The 18151-nt window shown below is 37.0% G+C and overlaps 2 protein-coding genes across 3 annotated transcripts in view; both read left to right on the top strand.

The window, feature by feature from the left end:
- LOC135638310 (uncharacterized) overlaps positions 1–2119 on the top strand; it is a 40235-nt gene extending 38116 nt beyond the window's left edge. Inside the window, exons 33-36 of the mRNA XM_065151384.1 lie at positions 143–545; positions 638–786; positions 1068–1274; positions 1767–2119. Coding sequence (XP_065007456.1) covers positions 143–545; positions 638–786; positions 1068–1274; positions 1767–1886 — 879 coding nt within the window. The 3' untranslated portion in view covers positions 1887–2119. The remainder of the gene's footprint in view (positions 1–142; positions 546–637; positions 787–1067; positions 1275–1766) is intronic.
- Positions 2120–5377: 3258 nt separating this feature from the next.
- On the top strand, positions 5378–17149 carry LOC103985909 (nucleoside hydrolase 3). 2 transcript variants are annotated; one of them, XM_065151040.1, is made up of 12 exons: positions 5378–5571; positions 6191–6370; positions 12985–13095; positions 13173–13511; positions 13615–13751; positions 13868–14186; positions 14489–14611; positions 14802–14999; positions 15481–15716; positions 15808–16018; positions 16109–16417; positions 16530–17149. In XM_065151040.1, exons 1-12 carry the CDS (start codon positions 5395–5397, stop codon positions 16806–16808), a joined length of 2619 nt encoding a protein of 872 aa, XP_065007112.1. In that variant the 5' UTR covers positions 5378–5394; the 3' UTR covers positions 16809–17149. The 2 variants fall into 2 exon arrangements, with proteins under 2 accessions (XP_065007112.1, XP_009402039.3); XM_009403764.3 differs by having other exon boundaries at positions 13615–13791; positions 13899–14186.
- The last annotated feature ends 1002 nt before the right edge of the window (positions 17150–18151 follow it).

Raw genomic sequence — 18151 nt, 5'->3', positions numbered from 1 at the left:
AGTGGTTTAGAAAAGTAACCGTTTTTTTCACTTTCTTTCATGTTTTTAATCACCTTTCTTGTTATAAATGAACTTCTATTTGTTTGCCTTGTTGCAAATTATTTGTGGCAGTTGTCTTAGAAGTAACTGTTCCTATTCTCAGGTACGCATGGTGGAGGATGACCTGATGTATAGCTCGTTTCTTGAGGTCTATGAGATCAATTGTGCACGGCACAATAAGGAGGCTGATATGCCCATCACACTTTTTAAAGAACATCTCAACCAGGCCATCTCAGGACAGGTCACACCTGAGGCTGTTTTGGAGTTACGTCTGCAGGCATATAATGAAATTACCAAAAATGGGGTCAACGATAACATATTTTCTCAATACATGTATAAGACACTCCCAAGTGGTAACCATCTTTGGACCTTCAAGAAACAATTTGCCATCCAATTGGCGCTCTCTTGTTTTATATCATACATGCTGCAGATTGGGGGCAGGTCCCCAAACAAGATTCTATTTGCGAAAAATACTGGCAAGATATTCCAAACTGATTTTCATCCTGGTAAGCTGGAGTAGTCATTTGGATAATAGAAAGTGATTAAACTCTCTGTTTTCTGAAACTAATTGTTTTTACCTTTTGGGGGATTCTTGAAGCTTATGATGGAAATGGAATGATCGAGTTTAATGAACCAGTTCCCTTCAGACTGACCAGAAACATGCAATCTTTCTTCTCCCAGTTTGGAGTAGAGGGACTTATTGTATCTGCAATATGTGCTGCTGCACAGTCCGTAATTTCACCAAAAGTATGTTCTTTTCTTTTCCATTCTTCCTAGGTGGTTGGTAGTTGCACATAAGTTGTGTGAAACATGATTCCAGCAGTTTAATTAATACATATATATATATATATATATATATATCATAGAAAAAGAACAAAAACAATAAAAAGTTCAATATCAGGAAAACAGTATTTGTGGTGGTCATTTAGCTGTTACCGATTTATTTATCAATTATATATTTGATGGCTCGTGTTGTGTTCATCTCCTTGTCTTTACCAAGTATGTACTAATATATTTACTTGGTCCAGCAAAGCCAGCATATATGGCATCATCTTGCCATGTTTTTCCGAGATGAACTGCTGTCATGGTCATGGAGAAGGCCGCTAGGAATTCCTCCAGCGCCAGTCGCTGCAGGGGGGATCAACCCACTGGATTTGGAGCAGAAGGTGACAACCAATGTTGACCATGTGATTGTACGTATTAAAGCAATAGCACCACAGTGTTTTCCTGAAGAGGTATGTTCCTTAAGTCCCTGCTGTTTGCTTTCCTTAGTAGCTATTTAAAATTATTTGCTTCTGGGAATAATTTTGATGCATTTAAATTATGAGAATGTGGGAAGACAATGATTTAAAGATGGGTACTTGAGGCTGGATTTCAATGCATGGCCTAATCCTTAAAACATGGTCCTAGTGTTGCATACTCCAATAAAGCTCAAGGCTACACTGCTGCCACGGGAATATCCAGAGTATATAGAACTGATATATGCACATAATCATTGTTGTAATGTGTGTTGCTACACTGGTTTTGGAACCTTTTATGTAAGGCGTATACTTTTCTAGCTTATTTGTCAATGGCTGGTTCAAAAAAAATTGTTAGGCTATTATGATTAGATTTGATCTGGTAGTATATGCTTTTGGCTGCGCAAGGTTAGAAAATGCTGTGTTATGTTAGCTCTCGCACTCCCAGATTACGGCATTTTCTGACAAATTATATCTTTTTTGTTTTAGGATGATAACACTACTGACCCCCCGCAATCTGTACAAAGAGGTGTCACAGATCTGGTGGAAGCAGCCTTGGAACCGAGGAACCTATGCATGATGGATCCAACATGGCACCCCTGGTTCTGACTCAAGTCATTAAAATGAATCCAGAAGAACCTACACAAGTCAACATGTAGGTAGGTGATGGACAAAACGGGATTGTTGGAGCTGTTTTTCTTTTTTTTGGTTTCTGGTCTCTCTGTGAATTTCTATACCAGAAGTCTGTCGTAGTTCTAGTTATTGTATATACAGGCAGTATTGTATATACGCTTAGCATGCTGCTGATAATTAAGTTTTTCTAAAATTTACCTGGTTCTCTTTGAGCGGTGTTGCTAGTATTTCGTCAGTAGCAAAAACAATGATAATATCCGGTATTGCATGTAACGTGTTGCTGCTACCCGTGGAACCTTTTGAGATCACATTGTTTATGATGTGGCCATGATGCTGTTGTCAAGTGGTTAACGAAAAACCTGACATGATTAACTTGTTTGATAGCACCTCATTTACCTCTTTGACCCTAATATCCATGTTGAGGTTGGGCTTCGGCGATGTAGCAGAGAGGTCCAAAGCCTCTCATGGTCCCATCGACCGTTTCTAAATGGACTTAAGTGGGTGCCCCTAACACATTGTTGCTAAATGTTGTAGGAAGAAAAAAATATTTTAATTGGTGGGTTGAGGAATAGGAATCACAGAACAACTCAGCGTGGCCTTTGGCTCTGGGAATCCTTCACGATGCCTGGACCCCAAAAGTTCTTAGAGACTTTGAAATGCTCTCAAGATTACAAAGGCAAACGAAAACAAAAAGAGGAGATTAGGTCAAATGGTTATATGGTTTATTGTTTATGAACATGGCTTCACTCCAAAAGAAAGAGAAATTTACTGCTGCTTCTGTCTCCAATGTGTGAACAACTGACGAGTGGGCAGAGTCTTGTTGTTGTATGCCAAAAGCGATCCAACAACTCCTCTTTCTAGTGGAAGAGCGAGTGGTCATCAGCCGCCTAAATGGAAGGGATAATGACGAACTTAAAGAAAGATCAAAGGAAGCATCCAGGGAGTTGAAAGTTGGACTGCATAAAAAGATAATTTCAAAGAATCTATGCTCATTGCTTTTGGCTTTCGGCTTTCGTTATGTTTTATTGGAGGGCTTCTCTTATTAAAGAAAACAATGAACTAAGTGGTCAAAGAACATTTTAACTTATTTCAGCACTTTATCTGCATTATCTTTTTATTTTTTGAATAATGTAGTTTGAATCAAGTTTCATATTTTTTGGAAACAATTATCACAAGGTGTTTAATGAAGGAAATATAAACCCTGAACTTCATGAAACGAACAAAAATCATCCACAAGTGATTTCCAGTTATCATAACTGTTCATTTATTCAGTAAGAAATACAATGGTGCATTTTGTAAGAAAAATTTAAAAAAAAAAAAATAATAGATACCAATAAATAAAGAAAAATGGATGCATGACAATTTTCTATCTATAGGAAAAAAAAAAAAACCATATCCTTTAACTCAAGAATTTTTCTCTTAAGCGAAAAACCAGCTACCCTAAATGTCTTACATCTCTCTCTTACCAAAGGAATAAACCCTATTCTTCCTTCTTGAATCCTTAATCTTAATCTTAATCTAAATCCTAATCCACTAAAAAAATTAATTAGGACTTCTCTAAAATCTAAATCCTAATCCACTAAAAAATTTAATTAGGACTTCTCTAAAATCTAAATAAACCTGCCATGGAACCAAATGAATGGCGGAAGAGAAATCTCTCTCCTTGTAGCCTTTTAAGTGTACTTCTTTTAGAGAGATGGTATAAATTTTCTAGGACCCAAATATTAGAATTTCATCTTTAATCTTGTATTTATCTAAAAGACTCAAATAAATTATGTTCTTTTATCTCGAAAATAAGTCACATCTAACCACTTCATCATCAAAATATTTTGATCTTTACTATCAAATTATCACCTAGACTTAGCTTAGTCAAAATAATCATTCTAAGTGCAAAGTAACACATGTAAGATTGTGATGATATCTCCATCGCTATCAATTACGACAGAGCATTCACTAGTCTTTTGTTTTTGTTTTTTGAATAATTTGATGTTTGTATTCTTTGGAACAACATCCAGAGATCTAACTTTTGATCTCATCTCCACTTGGCATGCTGATATCTACTCATATATATCAAAAAAATTTCTTTATCGATCTCCACCCTAAGTAACTATGCCACACTATATTATCAAATTTATTCTTTTTCTTAGTAGCATGAGACAATAAAACTTCTTCCACCTATATCATTCTCACACAATATCATCTCCATAAAATTGCCTTTCATCAAATTATTTCTTTCATCAAATTTCTTCACAACAAAACTAGTAGAAACACCAATAGAAACATCAATAATCTTTTAAATTATGATATCATAGAGGGAGAGGAAACTTTCAAAACAAAAGAAAATTGTAGAGATCAGTAAATAAAGAATATACTTAAAAATTCGATACAAGATGCAACTACTTACCTATATCTAAGAGCAATTACAAGACCCTTTATATCTTTGTTTAAGCTCGACTTCCCTTCTATATCCTTTTACATAAATTCAAAGAATTTTTATCTCAACTCTTTCTAGATCCATTAGAAATAAACGCTTAAGTATTTACCTCTCCCTCCAATAAAGATCTTGAGACTCTATTAATAGGAATAGAATTCTAATCCTCCAAGGACTCTTTCTACTTGAATCCTTAATTAAAATTTAAAGCTATTTTTAGATAATTAGAATCTTTTAAAAATACTTATCAAGCCTAACCCATTTTAATTCTATCAGCGATCGAATCAGAATTGCTGCACCGATCCGAAACTGACATGCGCATAGTATATAATAACAATCAACTTTTGACTTCTATTATGACTGAGAATACACAAAGCAGAGGACATGTACGTTCATCAGAGGGAAGACGCTAGTTAATGTATTTGCCATTATTAGCTGTTGAAGCAAATGACATGGCAACATGTAAATGGGCAAGCGGACGACAAAATCTTCTCAGCATGCATCAACAGATACTTTCACTCTCGCACTAGCAGGATAACAATGTCAAACAGGACCTTTGGTGTGGATGCTGCCGACCAAATGCTTCCTCCCTCCTCCATGGAAGTTAAAAGTCAACGCTGAGTCCGTAGCTTCCCTCAGGAACATTTTGGGCTAAACACTTGTTCAGTGAGCAAGGCGGCTAAGTTGACAGGGACAGTGTAAGCCTGAGACTGACATGTTTTCTAGCTCCAAGACGCAGGCTTGCCAATGCAATCCACATGAGTGCGGCGGGATATGATATAATTGTGGATCTCATGAGAAGGCGCATTCGTACACATCCGATGCGATTTCCTCATCGCTTAGATACATGGCTCTTTCATAGTATGCGTACTAGCTAGTGCCTTCTCTCCCCCCCTCCCCGCCCCCTCACCAACCCTCTTTTCTCTGTGTAAGCTATCCTTCTCTCCGTGTTCACGTTCATGGGTTATCGAAACTTGTCAGTCTCTGTTAACCGGCTTGGTCTGATGTGATTCTTCTGCATGCTTTGTAGTGAGGGAGAGAGAGGAAGAGAATATGGACAGAAGAGTGCTATTTTTGTTTCTTGTGCTGATGGGCATCTGCCTTGGTCGGAAGTCCTGTCCGGTGCAAGCGAAGCCTCGCCGGATTCTCCTCGATACCGACATGGATACCGACGATTTCTTCGCACTTGTGTACCTGTTGAAGCAGAGCCGATCCCAGTTCGACCTCAAGGTACGACTAGTGATTTGCTGATTCCAGTGCTCATTTTGGACTGTTCTTGGTTTCTTCTTCTCTGGGTATACTGTTCAGTAAAACGTAAGGTTCGATCCGAATGACTGGTTTATCTACAGTAATAGCTTGCATTCGCATTCCCCCAAACGAACAAAATAGAAGTCAGCTGACAGCATCAACATCGGAGAAGCACTTTGCCATCCCGTTGAAGGTTTTTCTCGGTGTTCCTTGTGTGTTTTGGCAGGTGAAGGTTTTGTTCCGGTTCTTTCGCAGAAAACAAAAAGAGAAGATGCTTCTCCTGTTGTTGATGTGCTCGAGAATGCTATCATTCTATACTTTTGGACATGGTCAAAAGCAGATTCTTAACACAAAACCTGCACTTTGTATTTTTACGTTCACCAATATCCATCCCCCTGCATTTATTATATTGTATGGATTGTAGCTAAGGGAAAGCTCAAGTTAAACTATGATAATTCCGTGTCACTCTTAACATTGTTAAAGCAACGAGTCACTCCCACTTGTCTATGTTGGTATTGCGACTACTGTTCTCCAATTTTGATATTAGGCTTGCCTACTTGTTATCTAAGAAGAATAAGAAACATGATATGCTTCATTTCAGGCTGTTACGATTAGTGCCAATGCATGGACAGATGCTGCGCATGCTGTCAATCATGTATACGATATTCTTTACATGATGGGCAGAGATGACATTTATGTCGGAGTTGGAGGTGATGGTGGAATATTAGATGATGGAACCATACTTGCAGATGTTGGTGGCTATCTTCCTCTGATCGAACAGGTACCAAGAAACTCTTAATCTTTTCAATTCATACATGTACATTTACCTATCGCAATCACACTAACTGTATGACTAATCATACAATTAGTCGGAGCTGAGTGAGGTAAATATCTAATTTATTAAATGATGAATCCTCTTTCGATCGCTGTCGGTCATCAAAATCAATATTAGCAACATCGGAATATTTTTTAAAATATTTGTAAAACTTGATAAAATAATTTGTTCTCGCATTTAATGAAAAATGGATCTTAGAAATATTTATTATATTTGTCTACGACAAGTATATATTACTTTTTATAATCAAATTATTTATGTTGTATGAACTAACAAGCCTTTTAATGATGTATTGTTAATATTTTTGGTGAATATCCTTAGAGAAATCTCTACACAATATAATTGATTTTTGCATGTTCATGTATTTTTCTTTGTAGTTCTCATCGAAAGTTATACATCTTTCATTCTGGCTAATGATCTTTGAGATATATATAGGATCTTCAATCATATATATTGAGCATCCATTTTCAAAGTGTTTTCTTGTGCTCTTAGCTTTGACTTAAGAAAGGATTGATTTTGGTACTTATTTAACTTTGGTCCTTTAATGTTAGAATTATCTTTCTTGCCTTTATATTTTGGATTTAAAACAGTTGCTTTGGGAACCCAAATATATTTTGTAACTCTTTTTTGGATAACAAAAATAAACAAAGTGATCAAAAGTTTTATAAAAAATATTTTCAATTCTAGAAGATGTATGAGTATACAATATAGGTCATTTTATAAATTGGTTAGTTTATGATACATGCTGCTATTTTGTGTAAAACCAACTCCTTTTTTTTCTAAATGCAATACCTTAGTAAGAATCATATCAAAGGACTTATTTCCTACTTCAAAAATTTTCAATGTTTATCATAAAAAAAAATATTTTTAACTATTTCTATTATATCATTGCTATTAGTTGAATCTTTCAAGTAATTTTTTAATTTTTCATTCATGAAAAGTAAGTTTTTTATATTTTCTAAAGTATGCAAATCTATTGATTTTTGAAATAATTTCTTTTTAAGTTAAATATGAGATAATTCTAAGTTTTCACATTTAATGCAAGGAATAAAAATTTTTGAGCTACACTTGTCATGAATATTTTTTAGTGTATCAAATTAGTAAGTAAAGCATGATTTTTTTCAATGAACTATATTTTTTATTAATCTTATTAAGTTCATCGTATAAGTTATAAAATACTTTAAGTAGTTTATCATATGAAAGATAAGGCATAATTTGTCACTGATTCTTTATTAATTAATTTTTTTTCACTTTTAACTCACTTGATTCACCGCATGTTGTATTAAATATATATTTTTTTAATGATGATGATTTATTCTTCAATTGTGGATATTTATTTTTGAAATGCCTTTGCTTTTTTTGTATTTATAATATATAATTATATCTTTCTTAGGTTCACTTTTAGTCTTACTTTCTCTTCATGCTTAATTTATCCTGTTTATACTCATAAAATTTTTAAATCTTTTATAGGAAGCGTCATTTCTTCATCATTATCACTTGCTCTTTCTTTCGAGTAATTTTCTTTGGATTTGAAAGCAATACTTTTTTTTTTCTCTTTAGTAGGTTTTCTTATTCTTTATCATGAGCTTTTTTATTATTTCATAGGTTATTAAAGATCCTATAAGTTTTTCAAGAAGAAGGTTATTTAAACTTTGGCTTCTTGGATTGCTATTTTCTTTGAATCTCAACCCTTAGAAAAAGACCTTAAAGGCTTGCTTACTAATGCTTTCAATTCATTGGCAATATATGTAAAATGAGTGTACATATTAAGGATTCCATTGACAAAATCTCGCACACCAAGTACATACCAATTTACTTAGCTTCATTTTAAATAACTAATAACTATGAATAAAAAAAATAATTTTAGATTAGTTTACTTTATTAGTTCCTTCATTTATGACTTTAAGGATATGTTATATATCATATGCAATGTCACAAGTGAAAACTCGATTAAATTTATTTGTCTAAAGAACAAAATAATGTATTCATAGTTTTAACATTCAAAGAAAATACTTGTTTCAAAATTATTCAATTCACCCAATGGTTTAGTAGATTTTAAAAAACAAAACTTGATAATATTCATAAATCATTATCCATAGAAAGTAAGAAAATTATTATTTTAATTTTCAATAGATATAGTCTGTTTCATTGAACATACGAGGGTGTATGATAGAGTGACCATTTTTATTGTATGAAAAAGTTATTAAATCTCTCTTTGGTGTTAATCCAACTGAAAGAATTATTAAGATTCTAATTGTTAGGATCTTAATTATGCTAAGAGGGAGATGAATTAGTACTATAGTAAATTTTAATTGATTTTAAAATTATATCAAGAAAAAACATATATAAAAAATATGATCAACCAAATATGGAGTGTGAGTAGAGTAATTGATAATAAGATATCACGAACAAAAGTCATAAGCAAGAGAAGAATAATTTATAGTTGTTTGGACTTTTTGACCTACGTTCACTCTTGATTCCTCATCTCTCGAGGTCATCAGCTTTTACTATCGATCTTACTTCTAACGAGTGAAGATTAATAACCTTTTATAACATTTCTTCTTTTTCGAGCTTAGGAAAGGACCTTTACACTTACTTTTTTTTTTTTTACAGATCTCTTGCCTTCTAGTATTTAGTATCACCACTAAACTCAAGAGGAAGGAAGAGACTCAAACAATATCCAAAAAGAGAGTTACAATACTTCATAAAGTTAAGAATGAATGTTTCATTAACCAAGCTTGAGTGAAATATTTATAGACCTCAAAAGACTTAAAAAATAAAATAAAAAAATTAAATCTATGAAATTTCAGGATATGGGTGGTACTACCGTTGACACTAAGTAATACTACCATTGCGACTTTTGACTTTGATGGTACCACCGTCACCTTGGAAATGTTAATAAAGCATGGTTTATGCTTATCGATTGACTCAGGTGGTATCATCGCCTTGGCCTAGTGGTGACAATATCCAAGCTTGATTTAGGCCATTGGTTTAGCTATCTAACAGGCCCAATTTGATCATACTTTAAGCCGAATAGCTTTCATGACAAGTGGGTTTTATTTTAACCCAATATCGACCCAAAATGACCTTGATCAAAACCTTACTTATCAACCACTCATCAAACATATCTTCAAAGCTTTTAATATATTGTCTACTCTTCCATTATATCGTTCGATCTTTTAGCACATCGTCTAAATCTTCAATACATTAGCATATCCTTTGACATATTGCCCATTCCATTGATATGTCGATATTTTCACAACATCAAATCTTCTAACACAATATTCAATCTTGACATGTCGACCAATCCTTTTCCTTAATGTCCAATTCTGACACAACAATCTTATGGCACAACATCCGATTCACATTTGATCATTCAGTGATCCGAATTCGTGATTAAAGTATTTCCTGTATTATTTATTTCAAAATCATATTAGTTTATCAAACTTTTCAATTGATTTCATCATCAAAATTTAGGATTCAATAATCTTATGTTGGATACAACTTTGTTTCCTAACTTTGTCACCTATTATGCCACACCCAAAATATATAATATAGCCAAACATTCAAATTGGGTATTTTTCCTCAACCAAAACCTTGGGGTGAGGGCCTACCAAAGTCCATAACGACACAAATTCTATCAAACTTGGCATGAATGCCCCGACAACATAACCTTATTATTAATCTTGATAGACTTTCTAAAAACAACAACAACAATGTTGACAAAGAATTTTCAGATTCTAGAACTTAATAGGAATACTAGTGGAACTATATTCACTGCGGCAAGTAGTGATATGTCCCCTAAGCGGTTGAAAGTTAGTCGAATAGGGAAACAAGGGAAGGGAATGCCCATGGTTCTGATTCAAACTTAAAACAAAAAATTCCAACCTTAAGGTCTGAGGTCGATAATTTAAAATTCAAAAGAAAAACCTTAAAACCTAGATAGTTTCCATCTAATCAGGTCAAGGAAGGAGCGTGACTACAAAACTAACTAGCCATAAGAATATCAATTGGATCTATCACAATGGAGAGTTTAGAACTATATTGAATTTTGTTGAGTTTGTATTTCGAGTCTGGGATAGGCCTCTAATCTCCCTCTACGAAGGAATTCCTAGGTTATCCTAGGAGGAGTCATCAGTTTTGAACCACTGGTCTACGAAGGGGTCTCGCCAATTAGGGACAGAATTTGGGGGCATTAGTGAAGAGAATAAATCAGATAAAGATGTATTGTGTTTGATATGTGCTTTCTATTTATATAGGTTAGGGGGGAGGATTTTCCTCAACAGTGCAGCTAGATTTCCTCGTGCATAATTGGGAAAATCTTAGCTGCTATCATGCCCCTACAAAATGGTGTTATTATTAAAGTTGTCGATCTTGGACCGATACGATGAAAATAGTTTGAATGCGAGAGGCTTTGTGAGTGAGTCTGCTAGTTGCACGAAGTAAAAGTCGATGATAATATATTTTATGTGTGAATATAATATTAGATTGACGCATAAGTAGCTCCGATATTATTATAATATATTGTAGGTGTTAGGATCGGAACGGCACTAAGAGGGGGGGGTGAATTAGTGCAGCGGATTAAAACGTTGGTTTCAACAAATCTTTCGTACGATAAAAATCGGAATCGGAAGTGCTTAACTTGAAAGCGTATTCGCAAAGTTGTGCAGCAAAGGTAATGATGAAATAAAGCAAGTAAGAAGGTTTGTAGTAATGTAAATAGCAGTAATGAAATACAAACCAGAGATTACGTCGTTTTTGAAGTGGTTCGGTCAAGTGACCTACATCCACTTGCGAGGCCCCTCTTCGATGAGGCTCCCATCTTCCACTAGCAAATCTCTTGAAAGGGAAGGGTAAATACCCCTCTTACAACTTTTACAAGCGGTTCACTCTCTTACAGATTTTCAGCCAGAAAGAAGGAGGTGAACACTAGCAAATTGAAAACAAGACTAGCAAAGACTCTTCTAAGACTTTTCTCTCAATCAATTGCTTCTAAAAAAGTTGTCATCTCAACTGAGATTTGAGGGGTATTTATAGGCCTCAAGAGGATTCAAATTTGGGCTCCAAAATTTGAATTCTCTTTGGGTTCCCGATGCTGGCGGTGCCACCGCCTGTCAGTTTCTGACACTGACAGTGGCTGGCGGTGCCACCGCCTAGGCCAATTCAGCTCACTGGTTGGGCTCCAAACTTGGCCCAAACCAGTCCGAACTCGGGCCCAATTGGCCCCTACTTGGGTTATAGGATTAACACATAATCCTAACCCTAATTAACGTGCTAACTACGAATTTAAAGACATTTTCTAAGCTATTACAAAGTTCGTAAGTCAAGACTTCTTTCGGCGAGCTTCCGACGAACTTCCGACAGTCTTCCGATAAACTCTCGGAAACCATTCTGCGGACTCCCGGCAAGCTCCTAGACTTCACGATTTGATCTTAGCGAGTTCCAACGAGCTTCTTCGGCAAGCTCCGATCTTTCTCGGCGAGCTCCGCGAACTTCCAACGAACCTTTTGGCGAGCTTCCGAAAAAACCTTCGGCAAGCTCCCTACTCATTCTCGGCTAGTTCCGGCAGCATTCCCGACGAACCTTCGGACTTCCGTCGAACTCTTGAACTCGCAACAAATCCTTTGCGCTTGACTTCGACAATTTGTTTCGCTTTATGTCTTCATCATTATCGTAGTTAATCCTGCACACATAAGCCAAAACTCTACTCCGATCTAGACAATTATTACAACGCGAATTGACGTTATGTTGCCCGGCACGTTATTGGTTAGCGCTTCGTCCGATTCTTTAGCGCATCGTCCTCTCTTGCGGCTTGTTGCCCAATCGACAGTTGACCTCCGCAACCCCGATATCCTTGGTGCAATTTCGCTTTCCTTGTCCCGATGCCCGAAGTCCGAAGCCTTCTGCCGTCCAATATCCTGACGTGATCTCCTCCGGCGCAACGTCAATTCCTCTTGCGTTAACTGTCTAATCCTGATCGAGTAGATCTGCATCACTCAAAATATAATTTAAATTATAAACACATATAAAGTGGTTTCATCATCAAAATACGAGATTCAACAATAGAAATAGAGGTGAAGTCGATGTCAAATTCGTGACTCAATTGAATTCTACGATAACGATAGCAATGACATGATTTTCAACTTGTGCTCTCTATTTACTGTGAGAAGTTTACTCAATTGTACTGTGAGAATTTTCCGCAAGAAAATTTTAGCTGCTATCAATTAGAAGTAGGTCTAAAGGATAAAACAGAATAGGATCCGGAGACTAATCTAAGGGTAGTTGACAGGGATCGGGATCTGAAATGCTGGAGTGGGACGAAGGATATGGGCCTGGGGAAAGACACAGAGACCATCTCTCATCTAGCACACTATTACCATTATTTGAAACCTCTGTTACACGTTGGTGGAAGCAAAACCTTGGTTTCTAATGTTGACTATTTTGCTTAGTTTCGTTCTGAATTCGGACAGTTATCGATGGTTCTGATGCTTTGTGACTTGTGCAAGCATACATGTCCCGAGTGTTGAGCTCCAGGTACTAATGGTAAGTCGATCCCCCAGGGCTTGTCCACAGCAGGTGATTGCCGTTATCGACAGGCTATTCCGGTGGGTGTTTGTGGGAGATTAGATATCAACACTAACTACGGCTTGAGAAGGAGCTTCCTTCCTCAGGTACAAAATCCACTCCTATCCATCAACCCTTACAAAGGTAGGAGGGATGGCTCACAATGTTCCATGGTGGTGACCAGGGTGAAAGGAGATACATTCCTCTTCAGCAGCCCACAGCTCAACAAGTGATGATTGATACTGTATCTGCCGGCCGCACCACTTTGTTTGTGATTGGATCTCACACAAACGTTGCTCTATTTCTCATGACTAATCCACATCTGAAGACAAATATCGAACACATCTACAGCATGGGCGGTGGTGTGAGATCAAAGAACCCCACAGGCTGTTGCCCACCGGATGCAGCCAACCCTTCTTGCAAGCCTCGGCAGTGTGGTGACCGCGGGAACCTGTTCACAGCGTACACCAGCAATCCGTATGCAGAGTTCAATATGTTTGCAGATCCTTTTGCCGCATACCAGGTGCAATGATAGCGTACCCTGCATGCATTAACGTGGATGGATTTGCTATGGCCATCTATGCACATTATGGCACCTAATATTTCCTGCATTGAGGCATATGCAGGTCCTCCATTCTGGGATTCCAGTTATCCTCGTCCCACTTGACGCAACCAACAGTATCCCCGTAAGTAAGGAGTTCTTCGATGCATTCGAGCAACAGCAAGAGACACTCGAGGCACAATACTGCTTCAGATCTCTTGAGCTTACCCGTGATACCAGGTTCGGCGATCAGTTTTACACAGTAAGCTCCACATGCATCTATGGCATGCAGTGTCAGTACCAGCTAGCTGGCACTTGTTTCTGATGATTGACAAGAGTCTTGTCATTTCGATTGGATTCTGTCCGCAGAGCTATTTCATGTGGGACTCGTTTCTTTCTGGTGTAGCCATATCGATCATGCAGCATGCTGATAGCTATCTTGGCGAAAACGAATTTGCAGAGATGGAGTATCTCAACATAACAGTAGTTACTTCGAACGAACCTTACGGTGTAAACGACGGCTCAAACCCTTTGTTCGATGGACGCGCCGTCCCCAAGTTTAATCTGCAGACAGCCGGAGTGCACAGTGGCCATGTTCAAACTGGACCGCAGGATCCGTTCTGCTTTGTGAAGGGAGGTGACAAAGGGAAATGCCAGGTACTCATCAACATCCACTTTGTCTGTGTATTGAATCTTTAATATGAAACTGTCCATGAATTGGCAAATTGATAGAATCAAGTCTTCTTCATTACATTGGATGCTTGTAAGATTTGCCAGAAAAATCAAATACGTGTCCATTTTTATCAACTAGACAATTGCACAGGATGTGACGGTATGCTTGGCTTTGTTCAGAACTATAGTTACAGTAATTACTATGTAAAACTGAGAGCGGCATTCCACCCAATGTACTACTGCAACTTAACTAGTGGTAGTAATTTAAGATGGGATGTGTCATACAGGACGGATACACCAAGGAAGTATCTAACTCAGAAGCAGTTCAAGTACTGGTTGCACAGAGAGCAAGACCTAATCGAGATGTTCACAGCCCAATGAACAGGCAATTCTTCAAGAGTTTTCTGGATGTAAGTGTTGGATTGTTCACGTGAAGTGCACCACTTTGTGGATATATATATTCCTTGTCTGTGTTACTAAAAGTCAATCACTTTAGCTTTTATTTGTATGTAAATGTTCAGAAAATTCCATGTATTGCAGATTACTTTCTTCATGTAAGTATACAGGACAGTAACAGCTATATATCATTGTGAGATGCAGGTCCTTAATCTCCATCACCAATCCGGGCGTTTCAACCTTACCACACAGTTCCCTTATTACAGAGAGATTTTGTACAAGCCAAATTTTGCAAACCAGACAAGGGGAAGGCCTGTCATATTTGACATGGACATGAGTGCTGGGGACTTCCTTGCACTAATATATCTGCTCAAAGCTCCTCTGGAGATGATAGACCTCAAGGTATAGCTGTTGAAACCCTATTTGTAGTTGTGTTGAGGTCCCAATTTTCTCTGGTGCTTCAATCAGTTGACCCTTCAATTATGATGCTAAAAACAACATGAATGACAAATCTTCCCACCCAAGTAGGAAGACGCTGACAAGTTGAGACGATCAGAAACTTGATATATATCATCACTTTCTCACGGTCTCGATATTTATCAACCAGTATGGGATTATTCTCTTAGTTATCTTATAAACCAACTCATGCTTCTTCCAAAAGTAATATTAGGATATTACAATCTTTCTCTTATGGCATCCTTGATGATATGTCTCATCCATGAATAGTCATTCAGATTTCCTTCACTGTGCTCAATACAATACCGTATGTCATAAAACAACGCAATCAGATAACTATTTTGGATTAGATAAATATTTTAGATCAAGATCCATTCATTGTATGATCCGATGACTTCTCTTACAGCTTCTGTTGTTTCAATCACAGGGAATATTGGTGAGCGGCAACGGCTGGGCAACTGCTGCAACAATAGACGTCGTGTATGATATACTGCACATGATGGGGCGTGATGACATCCCTGTTGGTCTGGGCCACGTCAATGCGTTAGGAACTCCGACGCTTGGCTGCAAATACGTCAAGGCTGTTCCTCACGGCAGTGGTGGGCTTCTCGACTCCGATACGCTCTTTGGGCTCGCTCGTACGTTGCCTCGGAGTCCCAGGAGGTAGCTTGCAGTCACTCACTTTTGGAGATCAAGGAAACATTTTACATCACCCATCAACGAGATAAATGCATCAGCTTCACCATTTCTCCAGGTATACAGCTGAGAAATCCGCCGTGCAGTTTGGAGCTCCAAGAAACGATGATCGCCGTGCACTCGGACAGGCATCAGCTCTGCAAGTTTGGCAGTCCATCTCAAAGTCACTGCGGCCAAGGCATAGTAAGATCACTGTGCTGACGAGTGGACCTCTTACTAACTTAGCCAGCATCCTCGATGTGGATAAGAGCGGAAACAAGGTCATCCAGGTCAGATGAATACGTCATCCTGATGGTCATAACATTAGCTTTGTATAATGTCAAGCAAATCAAACTGTGTTGAGTTTGCATCGATTGCAGAATGTTTATGTAGTTGGTGGGCAAGTCATTGACGGGAAAGACAAGGCAGGAAATGTCTTCAGTGTTCCCACAAACAAATATGCTGAGTTCAACATGTTCCTTGACCCTTTAGCTGCAAAGATGGTTATGGAGTCGAACCTGACGATCACACTTATTCCTCTCAATGCTCAGCAGAAGGTGATTTCCTTCGAGAGGATCCTGCAAACTTTGCAACTTGCAGAGAAAACTCCTGAATCAACTTTTGCACATCAATTGCTGTCGTTGCTGTACCAGTTGCAGCGGAAGCAACCAAAACTGTACCATCATATGGTAGTGTTCTTGCACCTGTTGACGTTGCAAGTGTATATTGCCTCTGAAGAGTGCATGTTATTCTTGTTTCTGTATCAATGCTTACTGTTTCCAGGTTTTTCTTGTTCTGCAGGAAATATTTCTAGGGGAACTCCTGGGTGCAGTTTTCTTGGTTGATCATTCTAAGCTAAACCCAGTCATGCAAATAAAACCCATCAGGGTTTTAACTGGAAATCTGAGCCAGGATGGGCAGATTACAGTAGATAAATGTGGGAAATCGGTCAACATATTAGATTCTTTTGATAGTGAAGCATACTACAATGTGTTTGCAGATTTATTAGGTGACAAGCGGCAGTCTGCTGTGATTGGCAGCTTCGACGAACAGAAGAAAATGTGGAGCAAACCCCAATGAGGACGATGCCAGCGGAGGTTATTTTTCTTAGGCAAGTGCAACAGAAAAGAGAACAATATTCTTTGCAGAGATATCCATATATAGGACATATGGGCATTCATGTATTGCCTTCCGGTTCCAAATAGATCCATAGAAGCCATCTTTTGATCTACCATACATTTGAAAGCAAGTATTCCCTGTGGCCTAAAAATCTAAAGCAGCCATTAAATACAACAAATAAAGAGATATATTCCACAGATTAGTGTTCTCTTCTTTGTAATGGAGATGCATGCTTATCTTTCTTTCTTGATATGCTATTTTTTTCTTTTTTTTTCTTGGGATCCTAGGTTCATGAAGACCAAGGAGATCGGTAGAAGAATCCTAGAGAGTGAGTATTTGTTCTTAACAATCATCTTATTTAATTCTTTATGATCTATACACAATCATATTGTAATGTTTTTTTTTTTATATAAATAGGATTGGTGCTTTTTACGATAAAAAACTAGGACAAATGAATCATTTATCAAGGATCTCCTATAATTATATCTTTAACTCCAGTTTTAATGGAGTCATTCTATAAGGTGCTTTGGAAATAGGTTCAGTATCCGACATTCAGTCTATGATAAACTCAATCTCCGTTCCTGTGGTAGTCTATGGGGGTTCTTTTGAAACACATAAAGGAATCCTTTTATAATTGGCATATCCTCTAACTTCACCTTCAGATCCACTATAGTATAAATCATATTTGTCATATATCTTGTACATCCACTATTTAAAAGTATCATTGCTTTTATTGTTGAGATAAAGAGATTAATGTCTCTTTTTCAAAACCAACAAATACAAATTCCGCTAATCTTAGAGGTTGAAATACTATCATCTTCTTATTTTAGTCAATGAAAATATAATATTTAGACAACTAATATATGCCCAATATAATATCAAGATCATGCATATTCAATATTATCATATCTATGATTAATTCTTTATTGACAATTTGAACAAGACCCAAATCCCTAATTAAATATATTATATCTCTAGATAGAATAACTATACAATATATCACATCTAGTGCCTAAGTAAGTTTGCCTAGCTTTTCCACATAAGCAAGTGATACAAAATAATAATGCGTGATGCTAGAATCAATTAATGCTTGCAAGAAAATATCATAAATAAATATCTTACCTAAAATAATCGATGGGCCATCCTTTATTTTATGTTATGATAAGATTGTTATGTTATTCTTTGCTAAATGTCTTGGCTTTCCACACCGAGAACATAGTCCTTTATCTTTAAAACATTCTTCCATGTAATGCTTTTTATATATAAGGCAAATGAGTCTTTACGCTTAAGCTATCTTAGAAGAC

Source organism: Musa acuminata, chromosome BXJ3-5, assembly GCF_036884655.1.
Source record: "Musa acuminata AAA Group cultivar baxijiao chromosome BXJ3-5, Cavendish_Baxijiao_AAA, whole genome shotgun sequence".
Taxonomy (NCBI): Eukaryota; Viridiplantae; Streptophyta; class Magnoliopsida; order Zingiberales; family Musaceae; genus Musa; species Musa acuminata.
This window is presented reverse-complemented; position numbering and strand designations above follow the sequence as displayed.

Coding starts and splice junctions, on each gene's coding strand:
- LOC103985909 (XM_009403764.3), top strand. CDS start 5,395: ATGGACAGAAGAGTGCTATTTTTGTTTCTTGTGCTGATGGGCATCTGC. Junction 13,096..13,172: donor GAAGGAGCTTCCTTCCTCAG/GTACAAAATCCA, acceptor GGTGGTGACCAG/GGTGAAAGGAGATACATTCC. Junction 15,000..15,480: donor TGGAGATGATAGACCTCAAG/GTATAGCTGTTG, acceptor TTTCAATCACAG/GGAATATTGGTGAGCGGCAA.